We start from the raw sequence: 26,444 nt of genomic DNA, 5'->3' as shown, positions 1-26,444 counted from the left end.
AGGCTGTTCTGACAGTGGGCAGCGCTGAGGAGGGGGCGGCCGCACTCCAAATGCGCTCCGGCAAACACCTAGCAGCGGAAGAAGACCCTGGAGTTTCAACGGGGTTCAGGACAATCTCCCAGCAAACTCCCTGACAGGCAGCTGGGCAAGCTGACCAGGAGTCTCCTACCCCGGGCCGTACAACCTGGGCGGGTCACTTGAAACACGGAGGAGACGCCTCCTGGCAGGTCGGCGGGGAGGAGTAAAGGAGCCTGTTACTATCAAATCTGGTCCCAGGGTAAGGAGTCACTCATTTACGGCTGGCGCGTTCTGGGCCGGGGCGCGCGCGGCTGCAGGGCGCGCCGGACGCGGCGCCTTTCGCTGGGACTGGGCAGGACGGCCCGGAGGTGGGAAAGCGAACGAGAGAGGAGGCAGGCATTGGTGCGTCCTGGGAAGGAGGAGGGACTGGAGGACCCTTTGCTCAACCGCTGTGAGCCCCGCCCCTCCCCCGAGCGCGCCGACGCCTCCCAGGCCTCCCAGCAACGAGTGACGCTCCGCGGCGCGAGGCCGCCCACTGGCCAGCCGGGCTGAGGAGGCCTGGAGAGTGACCCCCTATCCCGAGGCGCCGAGCGCTCAGGCGCCGCCCCCCTCCCCCCCGATTCCGCGGCCGCCCGCTCTGCCGGCCTCCTCCTCCCGACTCCTCACCATTCCCGGTCTCCTTCCCCGCCCCAGTCCCGCAGTCCGCGAGGCGGGGGTCGGCAGGCCCGCAGAGTGGGAGCGGCGCGGTGTCTGAAGAGTCGGCCGGCAACCGGTGAGGGGGCGGAGCCTCGGCCGGCTGCCGGCGGCGCGAGAGCGAAGGGGACTGGAGGGCAGGGGTGGCGCGGGGCCGCGATCCCCAACAGTAGCCCGGCTTTTCCCCTCCGCCTCAGGCGGCCGGCGTCTGCCGCTGCAGGGAGCGCCGCCCTGGCAACCGGTGACGCGGAGGCGCGGCGGAGCGCCCGATTGGCCGGCGCGCGGCCCCTCCCCTGCCCAGCCTTGCCCTCTGCCTGTCCCCGCCGGGCCTCCATGTTTGCTGCCCTCCGCCCCTCCTCCTCCGGGTGACCTTCGGGGCCGGGGACCCCACGACTTCGGGGATGCGGGCGCCACACGAAGCAGAGCCGAGTGAAAGGAGCCGCGCAGCGAGCGGCTGTGTCTCGCGCCCTGGGCCCGTGGGCGTCGGTCGCCCCCCGCCAAGCTTTTGGTGCCCTGTGTGGTCTTCTGGGTGCGCTGGCCCGACGGGCAGCGGGCCGGGAAGGGCCGGAGGGTGGGCACGGCCTAGCCCGCCGAGAGCCTGCCGGGGATTGGCTGCCCAGGGGAGGGAGCGGGCCCAGGGCAAGCGCCGCGTTCCCGAAATAGTCCTCTCCGCGCGCGGCAAGTACCAGGCACTGAAAACGAGTCCCCGGCGTCCCTGCTTTTCCCCGGAGTTCGCGGTGTGCAGCGGTGGCACTGCAACCGCGTGAGGATTCTGTCGAGAGGTCGGGGAAAGGACTGGACAAGGTTACAGAGCATTTAGGACGCCTGGGCTGGGGTAGGACCCCAGACCCCTTACTCCGCGACCGTCGAAGAGCCCGGCCTGGGAAGAGTAAATCCTAAGCACTCAGCAACTGCAGTTCTCAGACTTAAAAATATTTTTACCTTTCGCTTTTATGACAAAGGAAACATAATAGCTTCCTTCCTAGGCATTTGCTAGGGTCAGACCCCTTCAATCCCCTGCTTAAGGTTACACAACTAATAGTGGCAGAACCGGACTCTGAATGCCTGTCTCATTCCTAAATGCAGGCTGCAGTCACCACTGGTAAGCCAAAGCAAAGTCAAGTCTTTTAGCAGGGCTGTGCAGGATAAAAAGACTAGAAAAAAGCCCTCTCTTAACATGTGGTAGAATTGTATTCTAGATTAATGCATTATTATTATTTTTTTAATTGAGTACCTTATGAGTTGCCAACTACTTGTTAGGCCCAGAGAGTGTGCAAGAGACCGTAGAGTCTCTTCCCCTATCCCAGTTCTGGGATGCTCTGATCACTGTGAGCTGAGCCCAAGTGTCAAAAGAGAATAAATTATCCTACTGTGTATGTTCCCTCCCTGCCTATATGCACATACCGACGCTTCCCATATTTTGCAGAAAAATCCTTGTGAAGCCAAGTCTTCCAAAAGAATGCATTTGGATCACGATCAGGCTTGGGCATTAGGGATGAGGAGGGGGCTGTCATTCCTATATTTCCACCAGCTTAAATATGTTAGACTGTATCTGAAGCTGGAAGGGGCAATTTCTTCTGAAGCACTGGAGGTTATTTCTATGAAGGAGGAAGCAGGTAGTGACCATTTTTTTTTTTTTTTTTTTTTTTTTTTTAAGAAAGACAGAGAAGGAAGGAAGGATAGAAGGAAGGAAAGGAGGAAGAAAGGGAAACATCTTTAAACATTTTCTTATTTTTTATTATATTTTGTTTGTTTGTTTGTTTTTTACATGGGCTGGGGCCGGGAATCGAACCGGGGTCCTCCGGCATGGCAGGCAAGCACTCTTGCCCGCTGAGCCACCGCGGCCCGCCCGGTAGTGACCATTTTGATGCTATGGATTCCACTGGTGACCCCCATCTTCACCCAGAAGTGGATGGGAATCGCTTTTTCCTGTTACTTTCACTGTTTAATTATGAAAACAATGCAGAACTAAACAAAAAAAGCAGTAAGAGCTGAAGGTGTAGGGCACTCAAGGTCTCTCTGAGGAGGGGACATTTGGGCAGAGCTCTAAGTGAAGCAGGGAATGGACTTTCCCAGTGGAAAGGTTCCAAAGCAGAGTCCAGAGGTTCAGGTAAACGTCCCACCCCAGCCTCCGTCTGCCCCCGGGAGTGGGGGGGTGGGTGATTTGCTTCTATCCTGCTCTGGATTTCAGCGTCCTCTGGGGCGTCACAGAGTCCTGGAGACAGTCCCTTGACTCCCCTCTAGGCTGAGGGTAGGGTGAGGTAAGGCCTCGCCTCTCCCGCTGGCAGCCCCCTCCCCCTCCAGCCCTGTCCCGGTCCCCTGTCCTAACCGGACCCCTTGGCTCCTTCTCCAGCCTGTGTGGGCGAGCAGTCCCCGTGCGGCCACCTGGGCCCCTGGCGAGCCCGCGCCAGTCCCGCGGTGTCCGCAGCAAGGTGGGCGGCTGCCCGGAGGGACCGGCGGCGACAGAGAGGGGTCCATCGCGGTGCAGCAAGGAGAGCCCAGTAAAGGGATGTGGGCGAGCCTGGCTGGCCGCCCCCTCCTGTCCTGGGGGGAAGCCAGGGCGAGGGCTTGGCCAGGGACTGGCGGTCCCTTGGGTGGCTTTGCGGAAGGTTCTTGTCCCTGCGGTAACCTGGGAAATAGGGGGAATACATTTGAAGCATCTGGAGAGTTCCTAGGCTTGTTGCTAGCAACAGTTGGGATGTTTTCACCCCGAGAGTAGCAGTGAGATAAGGGGTGGAATGAGCTGCCAACCCCATCCCACCCGGGTCTCCCACAGCCCTGCCACAGACCTGGCTGAAGCCCTTTCAGGAAGGAGTGGTGGTCAGAAACTAAGACTTGGGGAGATGAAAGACTCTCCTTGGATTTGGAAGATCTGAGGACCAGGCAGGGTCAGCAACCTCTTCCCAGGTGAACACCCACCAGGAACCTTGACATGGTTCAGCCTCTCTTAGTTCATCACTCCAGGATTTACAAAGACCATTTGGCCCAGCATGTCTCAATAGAAATAAAATGTGAGCCACACTGGTTATCTAAATTTTTTCTTTACAACCAGGTGAGAATTTAAAATATATACTTTAACCCTATATATCAAAATATTATCATTTCTACATAGAATCAACATGAAATGTTATATTTGCAGTCCTTTTTTTTTCATACTAAATTACTGAAATCAGGAGTGTATTTGACCCTCACTGCACATCTCAATTTGGACCAGCCGCGTTTCAGGTGTTGTCACCATATGAGACTTGTGGCAACTTTATAGTGCCAGGTGCTTCCCCTCGGCCCCACAAATACGATCCCACTTTGGCTTCCAGACTGAGAAATTGTGGAACTGAGATTGTGGAACTGTCACCTCTCGTGAATCCTGACCTTCTGGGGTCCCTCATCCCACCCCAGAAATGCTGGCATAGCAGAACAGAAGAAAAGTCTATTCTGACTGAAGGAGAAAACCCAGAAGAGAAAGTACTGCTTTCACCATAGAATTGTTAATGTGCTAATCCTGATGAATTCCAACACTCCTCATTTATAATTTGCGATCAGTTAAATGGTATATGTTACTTGCAACATTAAGAAAAAATAAACTGCTATATGTGACTCAGAACTTTTTTTTACCTATTTTGAATGTTCATTTTTCCATTCACTTATCTTACTTCTTAGCACCTGATCTTTAGTTATGTGTATCGTATTAATAAGCATTAAATGTCTTAAATGTACTAAAATACCTTAAAGTATTCAACAAGTAGGATTTTCTACCAATTCACACACAATTACCCCTTTCTTTTCAAGCTTTCCTTATCCTTATTTTTTTCCAAAGTAAAGAAAATTTGGAAATTTGGCCATATAACAACCTCAAAACTCATGCTTAATCAGGAGAGTGGTAGCTAGGACAATCTTGAGATCTTTCTTTTTTCTTTTTTCTTTCAGGGTTTTCCTCCCTGGGCACAGACCCCTTTGCTTCCTGGGTGAGCTTCAGTATGGGGTAAGACTTGAAGGGCCAAGAACCTAAACAACCTGCACAGGATCTCTGTTACTCCACATCTGTAATGGCGGGACATGGTATCTTCTTTTGTATGCCATTTATGTGTGGACATTTCTGTTTGCATGCTTGTTTTACCTCCCTTGGGCATATGCCCTGGGAGGCAGTGGCCTGGGAGAGGGCAGGAAACAGAGCCTGAGAGGTGCCACAGTTCCCAGAGACTCGCCCCCCCCACCTCCTCCCACCCTGACCTGAGGAGCGTCACAGGGGCTGAACAGTGCTCCCTTTGACATGTGGAATCAGTGAGTCCCCAGAGAAGGCTTTATTCACATTAGGACAAACGTTCCTTTTAACAGGAACTGCTATGCAGCAATAAGCTGATCCCACATTCAGGTACAATCCATCTAAAGTCTCTTCTCTCATCTGCAGGGGGGTTCCCATGTCTGCTTTCAAATTTTGCTTAAAATCTATCCTCTTTGAATAAGATGTCTGGGAGATTTCAAGAACTCCAGGCCAAAAGAAAGGGGGGGGGGGGGTAGGGTGGATTTCACAGATGAAACAAGAATGGTAAAATATAGTAAATATTGCAAGTATACATATGTTGATTCCTGACACTTTTCACCAGTTTTTTATATTTGAAAATGTCTATTAAAACACACACACACACACACAAAAACCTCTTCCAAAACCCTCTTCCAGGAAAGCTTCCCCTCTTCTCTGTTTTCTCTCCCTGTCTCTCTCTGCTCAGCTTAGTTTGAGTTCACCTTTTCCCTTTCTTTCACTCTTGCAGGACACAGCAGATCCACAGGCATGAGTGGAGGACCTCCTACACTGGCCATGCCTCCACAGTATGGAGGGAAGCAGAAGCTCCAGACCCTACCTCTGCAGGTCTGTAGCTCATAAGCATCTTTTTTAGTTGGCCCTATTTGCATCCAAAAGATAAGGACCTCCTCTATGGGACTGGGGCATTTGTAATGAATTTCCATCTGCTGATGAGAAAATGACTGCCAACCATTTTAAAAATGTTTTACTTCTTCTTTCCCATCTGTTGGGTGGTTCAGGGCTCTAATGAACCAGCAACTATCCCTAATCCCCAGTGTCCCACTGAGTTGGTCTGGCGACAGGTCTGTGGTGCTTTGGGGATAACAGTCAATGGTGAGGCTGGCCAGGATGAGGACAGCCATGCTTGTGCTCTAAATGGAAGGCCTGAGAGATTCTGTGTACTCCCGACACCTACCTGGAGCAACCTGCCAGAAGGATTTCTGGGATACCATTTGAGATAACCATAAGAGAACAAACTGGGTCCCCATAAAGAGGTTTCTCTCCAACCCAACTCCCAGTTCTCAGATCCCTGGAGCTGGGACAGTGAGAGAAGCCTGAAAACAACGGGGGTACCCTGAGAATGAAAAGGCATACCTCTTCTCCCCACCCTTCCCTAAAAATGTGAAAAGAAATTATTGGGTAACAGCATCAACTTTTGATAATATTCTTTGTGAACTATCCATGCAGACTTCTACCCCTTTCCCAGGTCCTTGCTTTCTCAAGGCTGCCCCAGGAATGACTAAGGCTGTGTACCCGTGGCGGGGGTGGGGGTGGGGGTGGGGATTGTTTACCTGGTCCCATCCAAAGCCAAGGAGCAATGCATTGGGGTTTCTCAAATAACCTCCCTTGCCCAGCCAGACCCTAGCCTCTTCCAGTAACAGAAGGGACTGAGCTTTTGCCCAGTCTGTTGCTGCTGCTGCTGCTGCTGCTGCTGGAACATTTTGTAATTCACCTCATCGCCCTCCTTGTCTTTCCAGCCCAGGCTACCGGGGTTCTCTTTGGTGACTCAAGAAACCCAGGCCTGGGAGGAAGGTATGGGTGTGGCCCCATTCCTCCTTGTTGGTTTCCTAATGCATCTCCAGGCCAGGATCTGTGACTTTAAACCAGAAAACAAGGCGGGCAATTCTCGTCCCGCACACTATTAACAGTTTCTGCACTGGACCGAAGTTCACCATTTAATTCATCCCTACCTTTTCTCCAGAACAGTTACAGTCTCTTCTTCCCACACCTCCAGGTATCTCACTCTCAATAGAATGATTTTAACCCCTCTTGAAGGGTGTACTACTGGATATGGCCTCAATAAGGAAATTACAGGAAAGGGGGAGTCCCTGCTGCTATTCACCAGTGCATTGTGTAACCGATACTGGGGCTCATGGTGACCTTCTCCCCATAGGGGTCACGGTGCAGGGGGAACCTTGCGGCAGCACGCCTCTGGAACGGGCTCAGCACTTGCCCTTGAGAGAAGGAACAGGGTATCCGCAGATCAGCTTTCCAGGCCTCCTCCTCTGCCCTCCACAACAGCTCCCCTTCCAGGCTTGAAGAAAACTGAACGTAACCCACAGTCGGAAGAGGCAGACATCGCAGCCTGAGCTGAAGGTTTCCTTGTCCTGCCTGCTCCCGGGTCCCAGCCCTCGCCATGTTCGCGGCACCTGCCGGGAGGCCTTACGCGTGCAACCAGTGTGGCAAGAGCTTCCGCTACAGTTCGGTGCTGCTGCGGCACGAGCGCGCGCACGGTGGCGATGGCTGCTTCCGCTGCCTCGAGTGCGGTGAGCGTTGTGCGCAGGCCGCGGACCTTCGCGCGCACCGGCGTTCTCACGCGGGCGAGACCCTCTACATCTGCAACGAGTGCGGCCAGAGCTTCCGCCACAGCGCAGGCCTCGACCTGCATCAGGGCGCGCACCGGAGGCGCGGCTGCGTCTGCCCCTGCCGTGCCTGTGGCCGCCGCTTCCCACATCGCCCGGCGCTGCTACTGCACCGACGCCGCCGTCACCCACCCGAGCGGCCCCACCGATGTCCGCTGTGCGCCCGCGCCTTCCGCCACAGCGCCCTGCGCTTCCACCTGGCGCGGGCCCACCCGCCCGGAGCCCCCGCCAAACCTGCCGCCCAGCCCTTCCGGTGTGCCCAGTGCCCGCGGGCCTTCCGCAATGGCGCGGGACTGCGGAGCCATGCGCGCGTCCACGCGGCTGGGAGCTCTGGCTGTCCCACGCCTCCTCAGCAGCCGCGCACTGCAGACGCACACCAGTGCGGTGTGTGTGGCAAGACCTTTAGCAAGAGCTCGACACTGACGAGACACTTGCAGACGCACTCAGGTGAGAAGCCCTTCAAATGCCCCGAGTGCGGCAAGGGCTTTTTGGAGAGTGCCACACTGGTACGCCACCAGCGCACGCACACGGGCGAGAAGCCGTACGCGTGCGGCGACTGCGGGCGCTGCTTCAGTGAGAGCTCCACGCTACTGCGCCATCGGCGCAGCCACCAGGGCGAGCGGCCGCACGCGTGTGCCACTTGTGGCAAGGGCTTCGGGCAGCGCTCCGACCTGGTAGTGCACCAGCGCATCCACACGGGCGAGAGGCCCTTCCCGTGCCCGGAATGCGGCCGCCGCTTTAGTGACCGCTCAGACCTCACTAAGCATCGGCGCACGCACACGGGCGAGAAGCCGTATCGCTGTGAGCAGTGCGGAAAGCGTTTCACCTGCGTGTCCAACCTCAACGTGCACCGGCGCAATCATGCCGGCCACAAGCCTCACAAGTGCCCCGAGTGTGGCAAGGCCTTCAGCGTCGGTTCCAAGCTGACGCTGCACCGCAAAACGCACCTGGGTGAGCGGCCAGCCGAGTGCCGCGAGTGCGGCAAATGCTTTAGCCACAGTCGTTCGCTGTCACAGCACCAAAGGGCACACACGCGGGCCCGCGCTGCCGCGGCCACCCAGGCCACCGTGAGCCTGGGCTCTGCGGACACTGCTCTTAATTTTACGGGGGAGGCTGCACAGGAAAACCCGAACCACCTTGTGCCCCAGTTGGGGGAGACTTGTTGAGAGGCTCCCATCTCCGGGGTGCTGGGCAAGCTTCTACAACCATACTAGGGACATTGGGACGAAGGTTGGTGAATGATGGCGTGGCCTGCTACCTTTCCTTCTGTTGCTTTATTTATATTATTTGCTCTTCATCTGACCTCTTGAGGAACCCCTACGAATACTTTCCTTTCAGCTCTTTTCTTGTTCTTAATCCTTTCATCTCTGTTTCCCTCCCTGCGGAAAGGAAAACTTCCCATGCCCTAGGCACGCAAGAGGTCCCAGCTATTGGTCTGTCCCAGTACCGTTGTGCTTGCTGGTTCTTTTCCATCTTATGTTCTATCTTCTCCAATCTCCTTATCCCAGCCTCCATCTCCACTTTCTCTCCTTCCCTGGTTCTTTTGTTCTCTGCAGATAACAATCACAGGTGTGGCATCTGAGTCACAATCCACTGACTGATCTTACAATCCTTTTGGTTCTACTTTTTATGCTCTCTGCTCTCACTGTTTTTGAAAGATGGGGTATTGGTGGAATTTTGGAGGTAGAAGAGAAAGAGATGAGAGCTCACTTCGGTGAAAGCTATGAAGGTATGGTAAGTGCCCAACCTGTGTCTGACAAATGGTCCAGATGTGAAGGTGTGGGTAGGGTGTGTGTGTGCTCAGCACACACCTGTCCCTGGACTAAACCTAATGACTCTAGATGGAGATGGCTCTTAGGACAGGTGGGGGACATGGGGGCAAACCCCTCCAGGCCCACAAAGCTGGGCATTCCCCAGTAGAGCATCAGAATGTTATTTTCAACGCAAATTTGGAGCCAGGGTCTCCACTCATGGGGAAACTGAGGCCAAAGGGGTTCCACCAAGGGGAGAGGGCAGCATAGAAAATACAACTTTGCTTATGGCTGGTGAAATAAAAAGTTGTTTTCATTCCTGATGCCAACAGCGTCCTTCGTAAAACCTCAGGCTGAAATGGATTTCACAGACTTCAAGAGTGGTAAAGGTAATTCAGTCCCTTTCAGATAGATTCTGAAGTCTCTTTCTCTCTTTCAAGGTAGCTCAGTAATCTTGCTTGTGACCCTTCATTTCTGCACTGGATGGCAAGAACCTTCAGAGTCTGCATATGTGGCTTTTCTCAGTTAATGTCAACTACAATTGAGACCCTTGAGTTCCTGCTGTGTATCTCAATGGAGAGACCCAAAGCTGACCAGACTGTCAGCCTGCCCTACTTCACAAGGGTGGAGGTGACATTCCTTAGGAAAGGCCTGTAAAGTGCCAGAAAGTCCCAAAAGAAGATGTGGCCCTCAGAGTGGGTGGGGGGCAGGTAGGGGACTTGCATGGAGCACAGGGCTCATACCTACGCTGCACTCTTGCACACTAGGGCAGTCTGCTTTCAGAGGAATCAGGAATTCTCTACCTCAGGTGCCAAACACTCTCTCCCCTCAGACACGAACACATAAAATACTCTGTTTATTCTGTCCTTTAGAAGTCTACAGTAGTCTGGCTCCCCTAGATAGCAGTCTTTTCCCTCCAAATTTTTGCAGCTCTAGTTCCTGGGGAGCCTAGCATCTGACCTTTCTCCTCTGGCCACTGTCCTCCGCACTATTTTCCGGTGCCTGGGGTCTGGCTCCCTGAAGCCCGTGGGGAAGATCTTATTTCTGAGGCAGCAGAGCCAGAGCCTGAGGAGATGGTGAGGGCTCAGACCCCAGCGGGGCAGTACCCAGGGCTCCGCTGGACCCCACAGGCTCAGGGATAGAGATGCTAGGACAGGGCTCCAAGGAGCCAGGCGACTCTTGGGAGACTGGGAGCAGGGCTGGATGGCTTTTGCTGCAATGAGCTGTGACGCTGTCTGGCTTCTCGAAGCGCTTGCCGCAGAACTCACAGGGGAAGCGCAAGGCAGCTGCGGTCTCTGCATGCTTGCGCCGGTGCCAGTTGAGAGAGGCTTTCTGGCGGCAGGTGAACCCACAGATCTCGCACCTGGAGCCAGGAGGCAGAGGAAGGCAAGGAAAGGGCCTCAGCCATTGCGACTCGCCTGTTCCCTAGGGCCCACATGTCCTCCCTGCCCCGCTTCCAGGCGCCTCCCCTCTGCCCTGGCCCTAAGACCCCTCCCCAACACTCACTGCAGGGGTTTTTCTCCAGTGTGGATGCGCCGATGGATGATAAGGTTGCTGCTGGTGCGGAAAGACCGAGCGCAGAACTCACAGATGTAGTCCCGGGTGTCTGTGAGCACACAGGGGACACCTCGCATCCACCCCAGGCTCGGCCACCCCACCTGCAGTGTCCCACAGGAGTGCCCTAGTACTGGGTGTTGCGAGGCCTGGGTTCTGCGTGCTGTCCTTGTGCAGGTCCTCATGAGGGACCAGGCACTCGAATGAGGTATAAGCACAGAGCCTGCGACACTACCTAAGACATACCATTGCTACTCCCAGCCTCACCCAAGAACTCCCAGAGGAGGTACACCTCCCTGCATCTGGTCCCAAAACTGTGTCTCTGTCAAAAAGGCAGAACAGACAGACAGCAGGCTCTTCATGTGTGAACAGAAGGCACTGGAGCAGTGGGCAGGCAAAAGCCTGGAGACAGGGGATGGGAATTAGGACTGAAGGTTAAGTCCCAAGGCATCTGGAATCTTCTTCCATGCAGGCCTATCTCCCACCCTCCCTTAGCCACCCACCTGCATTGTCCCGAAATCCTGGTCTGCCAATGGCCAGATCCCCTATCTGCCCCATTCTTTCCCCTACAGACAGCATCTGTCACCTAAGGACCCCAAGTCTCTAGCAGCTCTTTCAAGTGGCTACTATGGATTCCTATGCTTCACGAAGTTCAGGGCTTCTGGTAGAGAAAGTTATCTTTGCTTCTCATGGTCTCCTTCAGAATCTGCCCACCCACTTCTCTGGAGACCTGCATTTCTAATGGGGATGACTAGACCACACACCCTTCACCCCCATCCCTTGGTGCCACCATCTACCTTTGTCCTCCTTACCTGCCTTGCTCCACATGATTGACCCCAGGCCCTCTTGTCTCTGCCAAGCAAAACTCTTGTTTTGCTTTTTCAAACATCTTCCTCACAGTCCTCTGATTTTGTCCACTGACCCTGACATCCCTACCTACGACCCCACTCCCAGGCCACGTGGACTAGGTGGCCCCATTACTTCACAGCTCTGAAATTACAATTTCAGGCGTTCCAGGTTCAGCCAGGACCTCCTACCTCATTCCACTGTAATAATGCCATGACTCCCAGGCCAGCAGATCACCAGCCCCTGGACCTCCGCCTTGTCCTTGGTCACCCTCCTGACCTCCTTCCTCCTCTCCCCACCCAGCTTCACCTCCACAACTCGTTTTTGTAGCTATTCTTTCACTCACATACCAACTCACCTGTGCTTTCTGCCTAGTTAAATCCCACGTCAGGTTAAAAAAAACTTCAACCCTTGTGGCCTGTTTTAGACCCTTACATGTGTACTGGTGGGGGGGGGTTGGTGAGCAGGAACAGACTCCACAACCCTCCCTGTGGCCACTCCTTACCCCTACAACCACAAATCTCAAGCCCTACCCATCCTACCCCCCTGCCACTTCTCCATTTCCCTGGTCAATTCACTCTCCCATCCTCTAGAGTCTAAAAAGCCATTTCATACCACTTTCTATCTCCACAAGCCTCTAATACCCCCAACCCACCATCCTCACTCAGCTGGTGACCTGGTTTCTTAAGTCACCAAGGAAAGATAAGAAACCAGAACTCCTACATCCTCCCACCACCAAATCTACCAACCAACTTGCATCTGCACCCATATGTGAGTACTGCTCCCCTGAGGCCACCTTCCTACTATGCCCTGAGACTCACCCCTTCTCGCAACTCAAGGAAACTTCCAGCATTTCCCCCTGGCCCCTTTCCCCCACTCACCCTTGTCAGTAAACCTTTCCCCTTTTGAGATCGTTCCCATCTCTACGCCCTAGATCACACCCCTCCAGCCAAGACCCCACTTCTCTGCCCATCTTCACAGCAAAACTCTAATGAATTGCCCTTACTCATCATTCCCACCTTCCTCAACTCCAGCCTGTCAGGCTTGGATTCCCTTCACTAGACGGCCACTCTTGTTGATGACAAGAATCATGGTCACGGTCAGCGATAGCTTCCACACTGCCATGCCCGATGGTCTGCTTTCATCTTCATCTTACCTGGCCCTGCAGCCCTCCCAGGAGACTTTCTTCACTTGCCTTCTCAGATACCATTCTCTTCTCCTTCCGCTCTAGTCCCACCATAATCACCCTTCCTGTGTCTGCAGGAGTCCAAGCTACCATCATCTCAAACATGGGGATTTCAACAGTCAACCTCATGGCTGAAATCCCTCCTCTGCCCTTGTTCCCTAGCAGTCTTCTCTTCACAAAACAGCTACAGTGATTCTTTTTAAAACTGGTTATGTTCCGCTACTGCTCTAGACCCTCAGGTGGTACCTATCTCACACTGAATAAAAGTCAGACCATCCTAATGGTGGTCTCCAAGACACCCTATCACTATCTGACATCATCTCGCCTTTCTAACCCCACTGGCCTCCTCCCTACTCCTCAAACACAGCACACACATCCTACCCTAGGGCCTTTCCCCCATCTTCCTTTAGAAATGTACAGGTCCCAATTCCTCAGTGTGTTCAAGCCGTTGCTCAAAGGACCTTCCTCTCCTAAAAAGACAACTCCTCTCTTACATTCTACTCTCTTATTCTGCCTTTACATTTCTTCATAGTCCTTGATCACCAAACAGAAATCTCATGACGGTTAGGGACTGTCAGCTTGCTAACTGCTATATTAAAAAGTACCTAAAACAGCGTCCAACCAGGCAGGTGTCAACATATAGTGTAAAAAGGGCCAATGAGTGAATAAATAAGATGCCCAGTGTGATCGTTTGAAGCTGAATGGGCACCAGAAAAGATCATGTTCTTAACATCAATCCATTCCTGTGGGTGTGGACCTACTGTAAACAGGGTCTTTTGGTGAGTATGATTTTGAAAGGTGACCCTCCTCGTTCAGGGTTGGTCTTAATCCTCTTACTGGAGTCCTTGATAAGAGGATAAAAGACAGAGAAGACACAGAAAAAAAAATCCCAGAGAAGCCAGGAGAGAAAAGACAGAGAAGCTGAGAGAAGAAACAAATGAAGCCAAAAGCTGGAAGCAATGAAACCTGGGAGACCAGGGTGTTGGCCGTAGCATTGCCACGTGCCTTGCTATCTGACAGAGGAGCCCAGGATCACTGGTAGCTCGTCTTCAGGGAGAAAGCATCACCTATCGATGCCTCGATTTGGACATTTTCACACCCTATGAACTGTAAGTTTGTAAGTTAATAAATCCCCGTTGTAAAAGCCAACCCATTTCTGGTATATTGCATTTCGTCAGCTTTAGCAAACCAAAACATTCCAGGACCCACTGAGAGGAGCTGGAGTTAACAGCTGTACCACTTACCACTGTGCAACTTCACGTGCTCCTTCAGGTGTTTCTTAAAGTTGAAGGACTTCCCACAGGCTGGCTCTGGGCAGGAGAAGGACTTCTGGTGGATGTGCTGGTACTTCTTGTGGTGCTACGGAAGGGAGCAAGTAGAAGGGAAGGGATAGCAGGCTTTGTGCCCCATGCCCTGCTTCTGCAACCCTGCACCCCAGCTTCTTTCCTGTCCCAGCCAGGAGTTCACGTCATCTCAGCCCACTTCTCACCTCCAACACAAGCATCCCAATCCCATCTCTTGCTGGCCACTAAACCCTGCCCTTTACCCTATTCTGCTCTCAACTTTGACCTCAGCTCCTTGCCACACCAAGCCTACAATACTCAGGTCCCTCTACAAAGTAATGTACAGGGTGACACTCCCGGTCCACCTGACCACAGATTTGCTATTTGCTGGGTAGAAAAGTAATCCATTTCAGGTGGGAAGGATTTTCTTCAGTATCAGTCTTAATAGACAACAATTACCTCTGGGATAGCCAACTTTTTATCAATGGATATACCACGACATTATTTTCCCTTAAATCTGCTTTGGAAAACACAGACACACTCACTCAACCTAGAACATGTTTAAGAGTTTTGGGTTCTTCAAACTGAACTCCTCAATGTGGGAAGGGTATCTTTGTACATGACCTGATATCCCATGCTGGCTCACAAAAGTGCATGTGCACTCCTCTGCTCTGTAACCCCATTTATTTTCATAGTTAAACCTCCGTAACAGGCTCAAGAGATGTTTGACCTGCCCCTGCCAAGTATTCTTCTGTGCCTAGAGCTTCACTGCCACTCAGACTCCCCCCACTGCCGCCAGCTTTTTCACTCAGTTTGTTGGTGTGCCACTTCACCAGCACGGTGAAAGCCAGGCTGCAAGGCTTGGGATGCCAGCACTACCACCCACTACTGAGAGCCTCTTGTGCCTGCACTTTCTGTGTGCCTTGCTTTCCTCTTCTGTAAAATGAGAATAATAGCACCTATTACATAGGAATGTTGTCAGGATCAAATGACTCGATACACACAAAATGCTTACAACAGTCCCTGCCACACCATAAGCACTTCATAAATGCCACTGTCATATCTGTGTGCAATTCTCTGAGATGCGACACAACAAGCAGTGGGCAGCAGCTCTGTGCAGTTAAGGCTTGCTTTTTCTGCCTCATTATGTGGTTCAATGAAACTACCACTTCAACTTCAGAAAAGCTTTGAACATCTCCAATCCTCTCCTCTCTGATTCCAAATTCCTCCACATCTTAGGCTCTTTTCCCTCAGCCTCCTGTTCAGCCCTTACCCCCCCTCCCCCATCTCTACCAGCCACCCAGAATCCGACCTGTGCCCCTCACATTCAAATACTGCCGGTTGGAGAAGATCTTTCCACAGCCCGGGAAGTCACAGGGCAGCAGCTCTCTTTTGGCAGCTTTCCTGGGGGAGGAAAATGGGGAGGAAACAAGAGGAGTCCCACCAGCACTCCTCTGCCTCCTTTCTCTCATCCCTCTCCCCAGAGCACCCACCATCAATCCTAGTCCTACCTAATTCTCTTGGGGCCGATCTGTGCAGTGTCCTCATCCCAGGCTGGAGCTGGGGCAGACTGGGCCTGATTCCCAGGGCTACAGGGCAGCAAAGAGGGAGCAGAGGGCCTCGAGGAAGGGCCACATGCTCAGTCTCCCCTGCCCTCTGTCACAGCGGGCAGGTTACCTGGCCTGGGGCTCCATCTCCTGGACCTCTTGAGGTGTCCTGCAGAGCTCTGGCTGCATGTTGATTTCCTCAGGCAGAGAAGCTCCGGAACCCAATGAGGATACAGAAGAGGATGGTACAGCAAGAGTGGGGAGAGCTGAGGGAGTGGGTGGTGCCTCCCCCTCCCTAAGCGTGTCAGTGATAGAAGAAGGAGGTGGTCTGGGGGCATCTGGCTCACTGCTGAAGAGAGAATGAAGAGGAAGAAGGTATTAATACCCTAGGCCTGCAAACCAGACCCCCTTTCTCCCCAACCCCAGGCCTATTAAGAATAACTCCACAACCTGCTTTCAGTTCTGTCTTCCCCAGAGCCTAACTTTACCCCTTTCCAGTTCTCAGTTTGATGTCTCCAGTTCTGCCTTCCCCAAAGCCTACCCTATGCCCCTTGCCTCCCCACCACCACCAAGACCATTCCTCACATCTGCAAGACTCTGTATTCCCTAGCCAACTGCATACTCCCTCCTTCTGCTCTGCTCAGCATCCCTCTCCAGCCCTGACTTGCTCATCTGGGGAGGAGCTGTAGGTCCATGGGCTCGCATCACTGAGCATCTCCTCTTCATCTTCATCTTCCTCTTCTTCTTCTTCATCCCCCTCTATCTCTCCTGGGAGCAGGGAGGTGTCTGGTGGAGGTTCCACCCTCCTGCAAGTCACGGAAGGTAAGGCTGAGTTCCTATCCCCTCACTCCCACTGTCCACCCTGGTCTTGCTTGCCTCTCCCCACAAACCTCACCTGAGCAACCTGGTTTCCTGAGTCCTCTCACCATGCTCAGCTTCCACACCTGTGGGCAGGGGGGCAGGGTTCAAAGGGGAAAGAAGTCTGGGCTCAAGGAATGAGGACAGAGCTCTATGGTGTGAGGTAGTAGGAGACTCTTAGGAAGGAGGAGGAAGTGGGGGCACAGGCTACTGGAGTGCAGGGGGAATTTAAGAGATGATACATTCACATGGTTCCAAAAAATAAAGGTATAAAAAGCTACACCATTTCTTAGAAAGCACCTGCAGTGCACTTACTTGACAAGAAAATAAAAGAAGGAAAGCACCTTACAGAACTGCAGATAAGCAACACCTGGTAACAAGCCAATTTTGGTCCAGAAGAAAGAACGTCAGAATGGATGAGTATTTCATACTAATCAACGTCTACTTGCTCCCCACTTTGTAACCCCCATATAAAATGGAAACTTAGCACCAACCAATCAGAACACACAGACATGATACAGCACAAACATGGAAACAAGTGAGGAAATGTTCTGATTGGTTCTGATAAGTTTCCATTTTATATAGGAAGGTTTTACAACAAAGTGGGGAGCAGACAGACATTAATTAATATGCTATCCCCATCCACGACCTTGGAGAGCTCCTATCCACTTGTGGCCTGGATGCTGCATGTTCCATAAATCAGAAACTGCTCAAATAAACTCACATGGAAAACACACACATACACACAGAGGTTTCTTTCCAACACTGTCCATGAACCACCACGTTCTTCTACAAGTAACCTGCTTTCTTACATACACTTTCAAAATTATTTTATGCATGCACAACTATGTACAATTATATAGTTTTTCCTCTTACTTTATTTTCCACAAACGGTAGCATACCATGTATCCTACTCTACATTTTGGACTCTATTCCTAACAGTATAGTTTGTGATATGGTTAAAACACGTTTTTCATTGAGAAAGGATCATTTTTAGAAAGCGGGTTCTGAGCTACAGAAGTTGGGAAGTCCTTTTACTCCCTTTCCTCCACCAAGTTATCTTTCCGCCAGCCTACCTGCAATCTCCTGCCCACTCCTGGCCTCTGAGCGCCAGCTTCTCCGGGAAGAACGTCGAAGGGGCACTGGCCTGGGAGATTCTGGAGGTGTAGGGCCCAAAGAGGGTCCCCAGGAGAAAGTGTGGCCCGCAGAGCACTCCCACACAAGCCCTCCATCTCGACCTCCAGGTCCCCGCAGTCCGGGCACCAGGCTGCACTCTCGGCTGTGAGCATGAGACAGGAGCACAAGGTACTGCAGACCCTTGGGGGGTGAAGGCTCAGTGCCTGGGGGCGTGAGGAAGGCAGTCAGGATGGGCTGGGGGGTCCTTTTGCTCTGGAGACTCACACCCAGATGACCCCCAGCTTATCACCCTTCTTAACTCACAACCTCCAAGGGTCCTAAGACATCGCTCCTTTTCCCTCAGGCTGTCCCCATCACAGTAACTCAGTCTCATCTTACTTTGCTGAATTCACTTACTGCTCTGGATCACCACTCCCTGTTGCCTCTCTTCCTGCTCTGGCTACTGAGCCCCTGTGCCCCATCCCTTGCCCACTGCTGCTGCCACCCCCTCACCATTCCCTACCTACCTGCGCAGACCACACAGCCTGGAGAATTGTACCTGCCAGGAGGAGAGGGGGCTAGTCAGGCCTGGGCCTAGTCTGCCCAAGTCCCTCAGTCCTGTACAGTCATCTACTTAAGAGACCAGTCCGAAGAGCTCCCCCAGCACTGGGCACCCCAAAGAGGGAGCAAGAAGCTGGCAAGGCCCCCTCCAAGCACAGACTGTCCTGCTGAGAACGCTGAGAGCTAGAAGGAGCAGCTGGACAGGCGTAGGCCCTGCCGAGAGGAGGCCTGGGAGCTGCTGCCACGCTGCCCTCCTCCAGAACCCCCTCTCCCCCCACCCGCAGCCTCCCCCTCCCCCAGACCCTAACCGGTCCAGCAGGAACTTGGCGAGCTGCGAGTGCAGGGAGAAGCCTAGTCGCTCCTTGAGCAGGCACCACTGCTCCATATGGCCGCCCAGGCGGATGCGGCACTTGCTGCGCCGGGCGTCCAGCTGCCGCCGCTTCTCCCGCCGCCTGCGGCTGGCGTCTGCCGCGGAGGAAGCCATGCGCCGGGTTCTGCCGTGCGGATGAGACACGCCGTCCGCGCCCACCCGCCTCCCGGCCCCATCGCCTCATCGGTGGCACGGGGCTCAAGAACGTCACCAGCTGCGGCTGCCGCTGGGGCCAGACCACCCCGGACCACCCCTCCTTCTAGCACAGTGTACGTGAACGGTGCGTTTCGGGGCCGGGGGTCTAGAACAAAGGCCTGAGGCGCGGGCGCGCTGCAAAGGAGGAACCGGAGCTGTGGGGAGGGCAGGAGACCCCACGCGGGGCACACGGGACGGGGCGGGGCTGCGGGCCGTCTGTCCTGACAAGGCCATCACGTCGGCCGGCCTGGGGGGGTCGTGTGCTAGCGCGCGAAGGGCGCTCTCTCCTGATTGGGTCGTCCGGAGCGGGCACCGGGAGGGCACACCCCAGTCCCTCCCGGCACCCCCCTAACCCTTCCGAGGCAGAGGCAGCGCGCGCAGGCCGCCCCGCCCGCCCCGCCGCCTTACCTGCGCGCCCACCCGCCCTGGCCCCGCGGCCGCACCCCGCCCCCCGACTGCGCCTGCGCTTCCGGCGGCCTCGGCGCACGCCGGGAGGGCGACGGGAAGACGGCGGGCCCACCTCGCGCGCTCGGCCGCCGTTTCTCTTTTAAGAGGAAATCGTCCCCCTCCGCGTAGGTGACTCCAGCCCGCCACTGGGCCGAGGCCCGGGGGAAGGGGACGAGGTGGAGGGCGACGGGTGGCGCCTGCGCACTGGGCGCGCCGCGCAACGCCTGCCGGGAAGCGTCGACCTGGTGGAACCCGCCCGCGTGCTGCGCTGAGGCTGCGGGCGTCGGGCACCGTCGGGGGCGAGCGCAGGCGCCGAAGACCAAGGCCTCGCCGGCCTCCGGGGAGGGTCTTCTGCTCCCGGACCCGGCTCCACTGGTCTGCACGCCTGCGATTGTTCTCACTTGCACCTCACCTTGGGTTGCGCCTCTCAGCTACAAGAAAACACGTGCCGCAGAGTCAACCTTCAAACCAAACTGAAAAGAACTGTACGCATAAAAGGGTTACAATGGCAAATTTTAGGTATGTTAATAAAAAAGACGCACACACAAGTCGTCTCTGGACCCCGAACCCTGCCAAGGAAAATCTGTTCCTTGACTCTATGCTCCCATCAGAATTCCTCTGAATAGATTGCTTAGCTCAGCTATGGTCTGGTTCTCATTTCTGGTTGTCTCTTCAAGTGACTAATTGAGCTTTCCTCGCCACGCTTCCACTTAAGTGCGCTTCTCAAGGGCACTTTTGGCCACCATATTACTAAATACAGTGGTCAGTTCTGTCTGCCTCGCTGCCTTTGAGCAGCATTGCACTATGTAGATATTGCCCTCCTCTTTTCCAGAGAGCTCCCTCCACATTTTTCTGTTTTCCACTTCTCATTGGTTCCTCCTCCATTCCTCTTTAAGGAGTGTCTCCAGCCTCCTGTCTTGGACTTCTCTTTTCTGATGTGCTCTTGTTATAGTTTGCTATCTACTGGAATGCAATATACCAGAAACAATGATTTTTAAAAAGGGAAATTTAATAAGTTGCTAGTTTACAGTTCTAAACCTGAGAAAGGTCCAATTTAAGGCATCTGGGGAAAGATACCTTGGTTCAAGAAGGCGAACGACCTTCAGTGTTTCTCTCTCAGCTGGAAGGGCACATGGTGGACATAGCAGTGTCTGCTGGCTTTCACGTGGCTCTACCTAAAGGAACTCTCTCCAAAATGTTTCCTCTTTTAAAGGATTCCAGCAAGCAACTCCACCTTCAGTGGGTGGAGACACACCTCCACAGAAATCATCTAATCAAAAGTTACCACCCACAATTGGGTGGGTCACATCTTCGTGGAAACAATCAAAATGCTCCCACCCAGCTATACTGAATGCGGATCAAAGGGCATGGCTTTTCTGGGGTCCACCACAGATTCAGACCAGCACAGCTCTTTTCTTGGATGATGGAATTAGAGCCCATGGCTTTAAATCCACTGAGGACCCTGAGATTTCTATTTCCAGCCTAACTCTTTCAGTTCCAGACTCATAGGCCTAAGCTGTCCACAGTCAACTGAGTTGACACATGATACATGTCCAGCACGTAGAGAGGAGCAAACCATGCTAGATGATATTTTCTCACACGTTATTCTGGCCAACACATGGCACCTCAATCCCTACCCCCCTCCCACCTCAATAAATGGGGCTATCATCGCCTCGTTACTCACACCAAAAACCTAGGAATCTTCCTTGATTCTCCTCCAGAGACACTCACACTCTACACACTATACTTTAACAAGACCTTCCGCAGCCTGCCCATGCCAAAAAAACAAAAAAACACAAGACCTATTGGTTCTATTTTCAAAAATATGTCTTGCATCCAACCACTTCTGTTCCACTCAATTGCTAAAACCCTATTTCCAGTCACCAGTATTAGTTTACTATGACTGCTGCAAAAAATCACCACAAACTTAGTGGCTTAAGTCAACAGAAATTTATTCTCTCACAGTGCTTAGAGATCAGAAGTTCATTATCACTGGGTCAAAATCAAAATGTTGGCAGGGCCACACTCACTCTGGATGCACTAGGAGAAGAGCTGTTCCTTGACTCTTCAAGCTTCTCTGGTGGCCGACATTCTCTGACTTGTGGATGCATCACTACCTCCATGGTCACACAGTCTTCTTTTCTGAAATCAAATCTCTGTCTGTCTCCTCTCTCTTTTATAAGGATAGTTATGAATTTGTTTAGCCCCACCCCCACCCCATCAGCTAATCCAGATAATCTCTCCATCCTAATATCCTCAATTTAACCACATCTGCAAAGTCTTTGTATCTTTGGGGAGCCATTTTTCAACCTACCACTCCATTATCGTCTTCTCTCATCTAGTCTATTGTAACAGGTTCCTAATTGATCTGCCTCCTAGTTCCACTCTTATCTTCACAAAGCAGAGGGTGTGGTCTCAAAGAGACTGTCCAGTTTACAACCTTGCAGTGGCCTCTAGTGCAATCCAAAACCCTTAACCATGGCCTCAAGGCCCTATCTAGTCAGGACGTTGGCCACTTTTCTCCCTCCTCTCCCATGTTTCCTCACTTTGCCTACTCTGTCCTAACCACTCTAACTTTCTTGCTGTTTTTCAAATATGCCCAGCATACCAGAGGGGATTTTCTGTGTCTGAAGTCATCATTCCTCAGCTTTTCATATGGTTGCTTCCTTCTATCACGTAAATCCCAGCTCCAACATCACCCAGTATTAGAATTCTCCAGGGAAACAAAAGGGATAAGATATGCACATGCTCACACATGCACATACCTGTATGCGTATACATTATACAATATGTAGATAATATAAATATAATATAAATATTTGAAATGTATTATTTCAAATAAATGGCTCACATGACCATGGGGATTGGCAAGTCTGAATTCTATAGAACAGGATGTAAGTTGGGAATTATGATGAAGGTTTTGATGATTGCCCCAGGAAAAGCTGGATGGTTAAACTAGAGATAGAAATCCTTCTTACTTATTGCTGAAATGATCAATTCTCCCTTTAATGCCTTCAGCTGATTGGATGATTGTCATTGCTAAAAGCATTTAATCTCCTTTGTTGATTGTAGATGTAATCAGTCACAGGTGCAACCAACTAACTCATGATTTAAATCCTGAAATCGTGAAATAGCCTCACAATAATAACCAAGCCAATGCGTGCTTGACCAAACAACTGGACACCGCAACCTAGCCAGGATGACACATGAACTTGACCATTGCACCCACTTAGGAAGGCCACTTCTCTGGTCATTCTCTATCACACTGTGCCCTATTCTTTCTTATTCATAGCAACAACCATCCTCTGAAATTTTAGGAACTTATTTGCTTGTGTCTTTACTGTTGAAATATGATAATTGTTGGATAACCCAGCCTCTCCTCTGCAGCCTGAACATTCCAAGTGACGTGGTGTCCAATCGTAAACCACCTTTAGGATGAGCCCAGTATACCTTGTCCATGTCCTTTTTAATTTGTGATACCAATGACTCAGTAAACTTACATAACTAATATAAGGTAGGAAAGGAGAACACCCACCTCGTTCCAAGTACTTTACTCATTAATGAAGGTGCAACATATCAAAAGAACAAGACTTCATAGGGCGCAAACAAAATATTCTTTCCCTTCATGGTTCACTAATAGGTATCTGTTCTCAGCCCCTTACTGAGATCATAATTCTTGATTACTCTTAGGTAATAAAAAGTCCTTTACTCCTTGAGACCCAATAATATTCTTGGTTCTCTCACTCTGATCTTCAATATAATAAAACTCTAAATTCCTCCCAAAGGGAATAGAAATGCCCAGACTTCCAATAAGCCTCTGCAAAGAAATCTTTTTTTCTCTTGGCTCTCTTCAATTTCTACATACCCGTGAAGTACGGTATGACTAAGTTTCTCAAAAATGGTCACCAGTCCTCTCATCTGCAAATCCTGTAGAAGACTGTTACCGTCTGCCTTTTGCACGCCAGAGTTCTTGGTAAATATTTTTAGTCTTTAGTGACTGTAGCCTATTTTGAGACCTTGAGTTCCATTTTAGCATCTTGTTACAAAGACTAGGATTAAATTAGAGTTTTTTGTACCTTTATCACTGTGTAGTTTATAGCCTCCTCCTAAGGCTACCAATTTTTTTCCTCATATGAAGAAAATTCTTTTTCCCAGTCTCCCCAGCATGCATAGGGGTCCAAGAGGCTGACATTATATGTATATTCCCTTAGCATTTATTTTTCCTGGATTCTATATAGCACTCTACCCCCTTCTTACACCCCCAGCTTTGGACATGGCTAAAGCAAATATTGCTATACCCTCTGAGATCTCATTATCCTCTCTAAGAGGAAAACCACTTTTACTTCGCTGGACCAAGGAGGGAAGAGCTCTGCTGCTCTAAAGCCCTGAGAGGTAAGAGCTCAGCTGCTCTAAAGCCCTGGAGCAGGTGAAGGAGCATCCTGTACTTAGTTCACACCCTAAATTCCTTCAAAACTCCTATACCGCAGCCCTGCCCAGGGCCCAAGTTATTTGTATGAGTTCATTCCCTTTGTCTCTGCCTTCACCCAATCAGGATCACTGGAAGCCCATTTCCCTTTACCTCCACCAATCAGTGGGTGGTGCCTGCGCCCATGACCAATCATGCCCGAGCGCTGTTAGGGAGCCGCCCCTCTGTGACGGCATGTGGGCGGGGCCAGATGGCTTTATATAAGCGACGCGCAAGGTGGAAACTACCGGTCCGATTGCCAGCGCCTGGTCGGGCTAGGCTGGGTGGACGGGGTGGGGGACGTAGCAAGGAGCTTGCAGCCAGGAGGCGGGCTGTCGGAAATGTTGCTGCGTGAAAGGGGTTCGCCGTCTCCGAGGCCGCCACTGCTGCGTGGCAAGCGTCGCCGGCGGCCCATTAGGCACCGCATTGTGCTGCGAGTGCTGCAGCAGCAGCTGCGCCACTGACTGGAGTCGCTGTCGAGGGACGCACTGGCCGTGCTGCGGGTGGTGGCGCAGAATTTCTTCGACCAGATCGCCCGCGAGGTGGCCCGGCTCAAGCAGGAGAGCGCCCGCAGGGGTGGCCAGTGCCGGGGCGCGAGGCCTGCCGGAGCCCGTCCCGCGGTCCGGCTGCTTCTGCCCTCTGGCCAGCCCTCCGTCGGGAGGGTCGGACCCTGCCTGGGGCCGCCTCAAGACCCGCCGCCCTGCCAAATGCTTGGGGAAAATGGAAGACTTAAGGATAATGCTCCGTTGTCATCCAGGCTGTAGCAGAGATCGGAGATCCGTGCGCTGGGCCTTGGGCGTTATGGAGCAGAAGAAATCAAGGTGTTTTCTAGAGCAAATTTTCCAGGGAAGAAAAATACATTGGTGAACAGGCAGGGAAATGATGGACACAAGAAAAGGTCCATGCAGACAGGGGAGGTTAGAAACCAGGCTCCTGGACCACTCTGGGGCCTGACTTCCTGACTAAAGACGAAATAATAAAAGGAAACCTGATTTGCTCTCAATAGAACCTGGTTTGTGTGCTGCTTTGTAGGTGGTCTTGGGGCCCTGTTGATGGTTGAGGAGAGTTCTGAAAGTGATGGGGTTCCTCTAATAGAGGAAGCACACCCCCACAAACCCCCTTCCCCAGTTCAGTGTTTCTGTATTAGAGGTCTCCATCCCACCTAGGGTGCTGGGCTTCATGCCTCTTAGCCTAGACAACCCTTGAGCCTACATTTAGGTTTTCTAGAAACACGTACAGAGGCTAACCCCCACTATGTGGGTTACAGAAAGCTTTTCAATAGAACTGCACGGCTTTTGACACTGACACCAACTGTATTGATATATCAGAAACTAGCCAAGAAATGCAAAGACTGCAGGAACTCAACCAAATTCAGTTGACTCCAACTATCCAGAGTTAGGCCAGACTGTTTGGGTGAAGGGCAATCAAGACTGCCCTTTAGGGATTGAGAGAAACCCTAGAATGAACTGAGACTCAGCATCAAGGTATTGAGAAAACCTTCTCTACCAAAAGGGGGAAGAGTGAAATGAGACAAAGTGTCAATGGCTGAGAGATTCCAAACAGAGTCCAGGGTTATCCTGGAGGTTATTCTTACGCATTAAGTAGATGTCATCCTGTTATTTAAGATGTAGTGGAGAGGCTGGAGGGAACTGCCTGAAAATGTAGAGCTGTGTTCCAGTAGCCATGTTTCTTGATGATGGTTGAATAATGATATAGTTTTCACAATGTGACTGTGTGATTGTGAAAACCTTATCTGATGCTCCTTTTATCTACCATGTCAACAGCCGAGTAGAACATATGGAATAAAAATAAATAATAGGGGGAACAAATGTTAAATTTAGTTTGAAATGCTAGTGATAAATGAAAGTGAGGGGTAAGGGGTATGGTATGTATAATCTTTTTTTTCTGATATCGTTTTCTTTTTCTGTCTTTTTATTTGTTTTTCTGAATTGATGCAAATGTTCTAAGAAATGATGAATATGCAACTATGTGATGGTATTGAGAATTACTGATTATATATGTAGAATGGAATGATATGCTGATGTTTTTATTTGTTCTTAATTTTTTAAATTAATAAATAAATTAATTAAAAAAAAAAAAGACTGCCCTTTAGGTACAAGTCACAAGATTGGGGAACAGGGTTTCCACCCTTTGGCAAACGGCCTATAAATATGGAGATTCTAAGTATCTCTTAGTTTCGTGATTCACTAGAATGACTCAAACTCACTGAAAACTTTATACATATAACCCAGAAATTGAGATTTAGGAGATGATTTTATTTTGGGGGTGTGGGGCACATGGGCTGGGAATCAAATCTGGGTCTCCCTCATGGCCGGCAAGCATCCTACTACTGAACATCCATGCACCCTTTAGGGATGATTTTGATTACTGATTTATTATATAGATGTTCCATTTTGCTTTCTGGTGTATTAGAGTGTACAGAGGGAAATATCTGAAATCTTTCAATGTAATCTAGCTGCCTCGACTCTGATAATGATTGTATAACCTTTATCTTGTGCCCTTGTGATTATAAAAACCTTGTAACTAACTTCCACATGCACCTATTTATCTAGTTTTTCAACTTTAGAGTCTTGAAATCACTAAATATAGCCCCAAATACTTATTAATGAAGGGCCTTGAGTCAGCCCAGAACTAACATATTCCAAGTGTAAAGTTATCTTGATAATCAAAACTGGATCTAACCAAAATGGGCCCACCTGACATGCACAGTGGCTTAGACCTTAGCCTATAAATAAGAACACTAAAAACCATGCCTGACATCGTATGAAGGCCACCATTTTCTTATGTATGTTTTATACATTCTGTGACCAAGCATGTAATTAATCTGTGTAGGCTCAGTAATTAGATCACCCTCTAGTTACATCATCTGGAGC

The 26,444-nt window shown here is 51.4% G+C and overlaps 2 protein-coding genes and 1 long non-coding RNA gene across 12 annotated transcripts; 1 reads left to right on the top strand and 2 right to left on the bottom strand.

The window, feature by feature from the left end:
- Window positions 1-348: 348 nt before the first annotated feature.
- On the top strand, window positions 349-9,438 carry ZNF672 (zinc finger protein 672). Of its 8 annotated transcripts, none has more exons than XM_077138297.1 (4): window positions 349-420; window positions 4,636-4,767; window positions 5,478-5,575; window positions 6,903-9,438. In XM_077138297.1, exon 4 carries the CDS (start codon window positions 7,146-7,148, stop codon window positions 8,535-8,537), a length of 1,392 nt encoding a protein of 463 aa, XP_076994412.1. In that variant the 5' UTR covers window positions 349-420; window positions 4,636-4,767; window positions 5,478-5,575; window positions 6,903-7,145; the 3' UTR covers window positions 8,538-9,438. The 8 variants fall into 8 exon arrangements, with proteins under 8 accessions (XP_076994412.1, XP_076994409.1, XP_076994410.1 ...); XM_077138294.1 differs by having other exon boundaries at window positions 363-420; window positions 4,636-4,690; XM_077138295.1 differs by lacking the exon at window positions 349-420 and adding an exon at window positions 572-790 and having other exon boundaries at window positions 4,636-4,673.
- Window positions 9,439-9,961: 523 nt separating this feature from the next.
- Window positions 9,962-19,302, bottom strand: ZNF692 (zinc finger protein 692). Of its 2 annotated transcripts, none has more exons than XM_077138289.1 (12): window positions 19,159-19,302; window positions 18,382-18,773; window positions 18,040-18,071; window positions 17,473-17,736; window positions 16,434-16,482; window positions 16,207-16,344; window positions 15,669-15,887; window positions 15,503-15,580; window positions 15,317-15,395; window positions 13,953-14,067; window positions 10,629-10,728; window positions 9,962-10,485 (listed from the first exon to the last, which is right to left on the bottom strand). In XM_077138289.1, exons 2-12 carry the CDS (start codon window positions 18,555-18,557, stop codon window positions 10,161-10,163), a joined length of 1,575 nt encoding a protein of 524 aa, XP_076994404.1. In that variant the 5' UTR covers window positions 18,558-18,773; window positions 19,159-19,302; the 3' UTR covers window positions 9,962-10,160. The 2 variants fall into 2 exon arrangements, with proteins under 2 accessions (XP_076994404.1, XP_076994403.1); XM_077138288.1 differs by having other exon boundaries at window positions 18,382-18,567.
- Window positions 19,303-19,329: 27 nt separating this feature from the next.
- LOC143664879 (uncharacterized) lies at window positions 19,330-23,728 on the bottom strand. Of its 2 annotated transcripts, XR_013166643.1 has the most exons (4): window positions 23,162-23,728; window positions 21,694-21,798; window positions 21,116-21,227; window positions 19,330-19,516 (listed from the first exon to the last, which is right to left on the bottom strand). It is a non-coding gene; the product is annotated as an uncharacterized LOC143664879 (long non-coding RNA). The 2 variants fall into 2 exon arrangements; XR_013166642.1 differs by lacking the exon at window positions 19,330-19,516 and having other exon boundaries at window positions 20,929-21,227.
- Between the last annotated feature and the right edge of the window lie 2,716 nt (window positions 23,729-26,444).

Source organism: Tamandua tetradactyla, chromosome 20 (genome assembly GCF_023851605.1).
Source record: "Tamandua tetradactyla isolate mTamTet1 chromosome 20, mTamTet1.pri, whole genome shotgun sequence".
NCBI lineage: Eukaryota > Metazoa > Chordata > Mammalia > Pilosa > Myrmecophagidae > Tamandua > Tamandua tetradactyla.
Note: the sequence above shows the minus strand (reverse complement) of the source record. Positions and strands in the feature narration are given on the sequence as shown.

What these genes read in the sequence shown, in the direction of transcription:
- ZNF672 (XM_077138297.1), top strand. Translation starts at nt 7,146, where the DNA reads ATGTTCGCGGCACCTGCCGGGAGGCCTTACGCGTGCAACCAGTGTGGC.
- ZNF692 (XM_077138289.1), bottom strand. Translation starts at nt 18,557, where the DNA reads ATGGCTTCCTCCGCGGCAGACGCCAGCCGCAGGCGGCGGGAGAAGCGG. An exon ending in GAGATGGAGCCCCAGGCCAG is followed by an intron (nt 15,581 to 15,668) that starts GTAACCTGCCCG and finishes GCTGCCCTGTAG; the next exon opens with CCCTGGGAATCAGGCCCAGT. An exon ending in CCAACCGGCAGTATTTGAAT is followed by an intron (nt 14,068 to 15,316) that starts GTGAGGGGCACA and finishes TCCCTTCCGTAG; the next exon opens with CACCACAAGAAGTACCAGCA.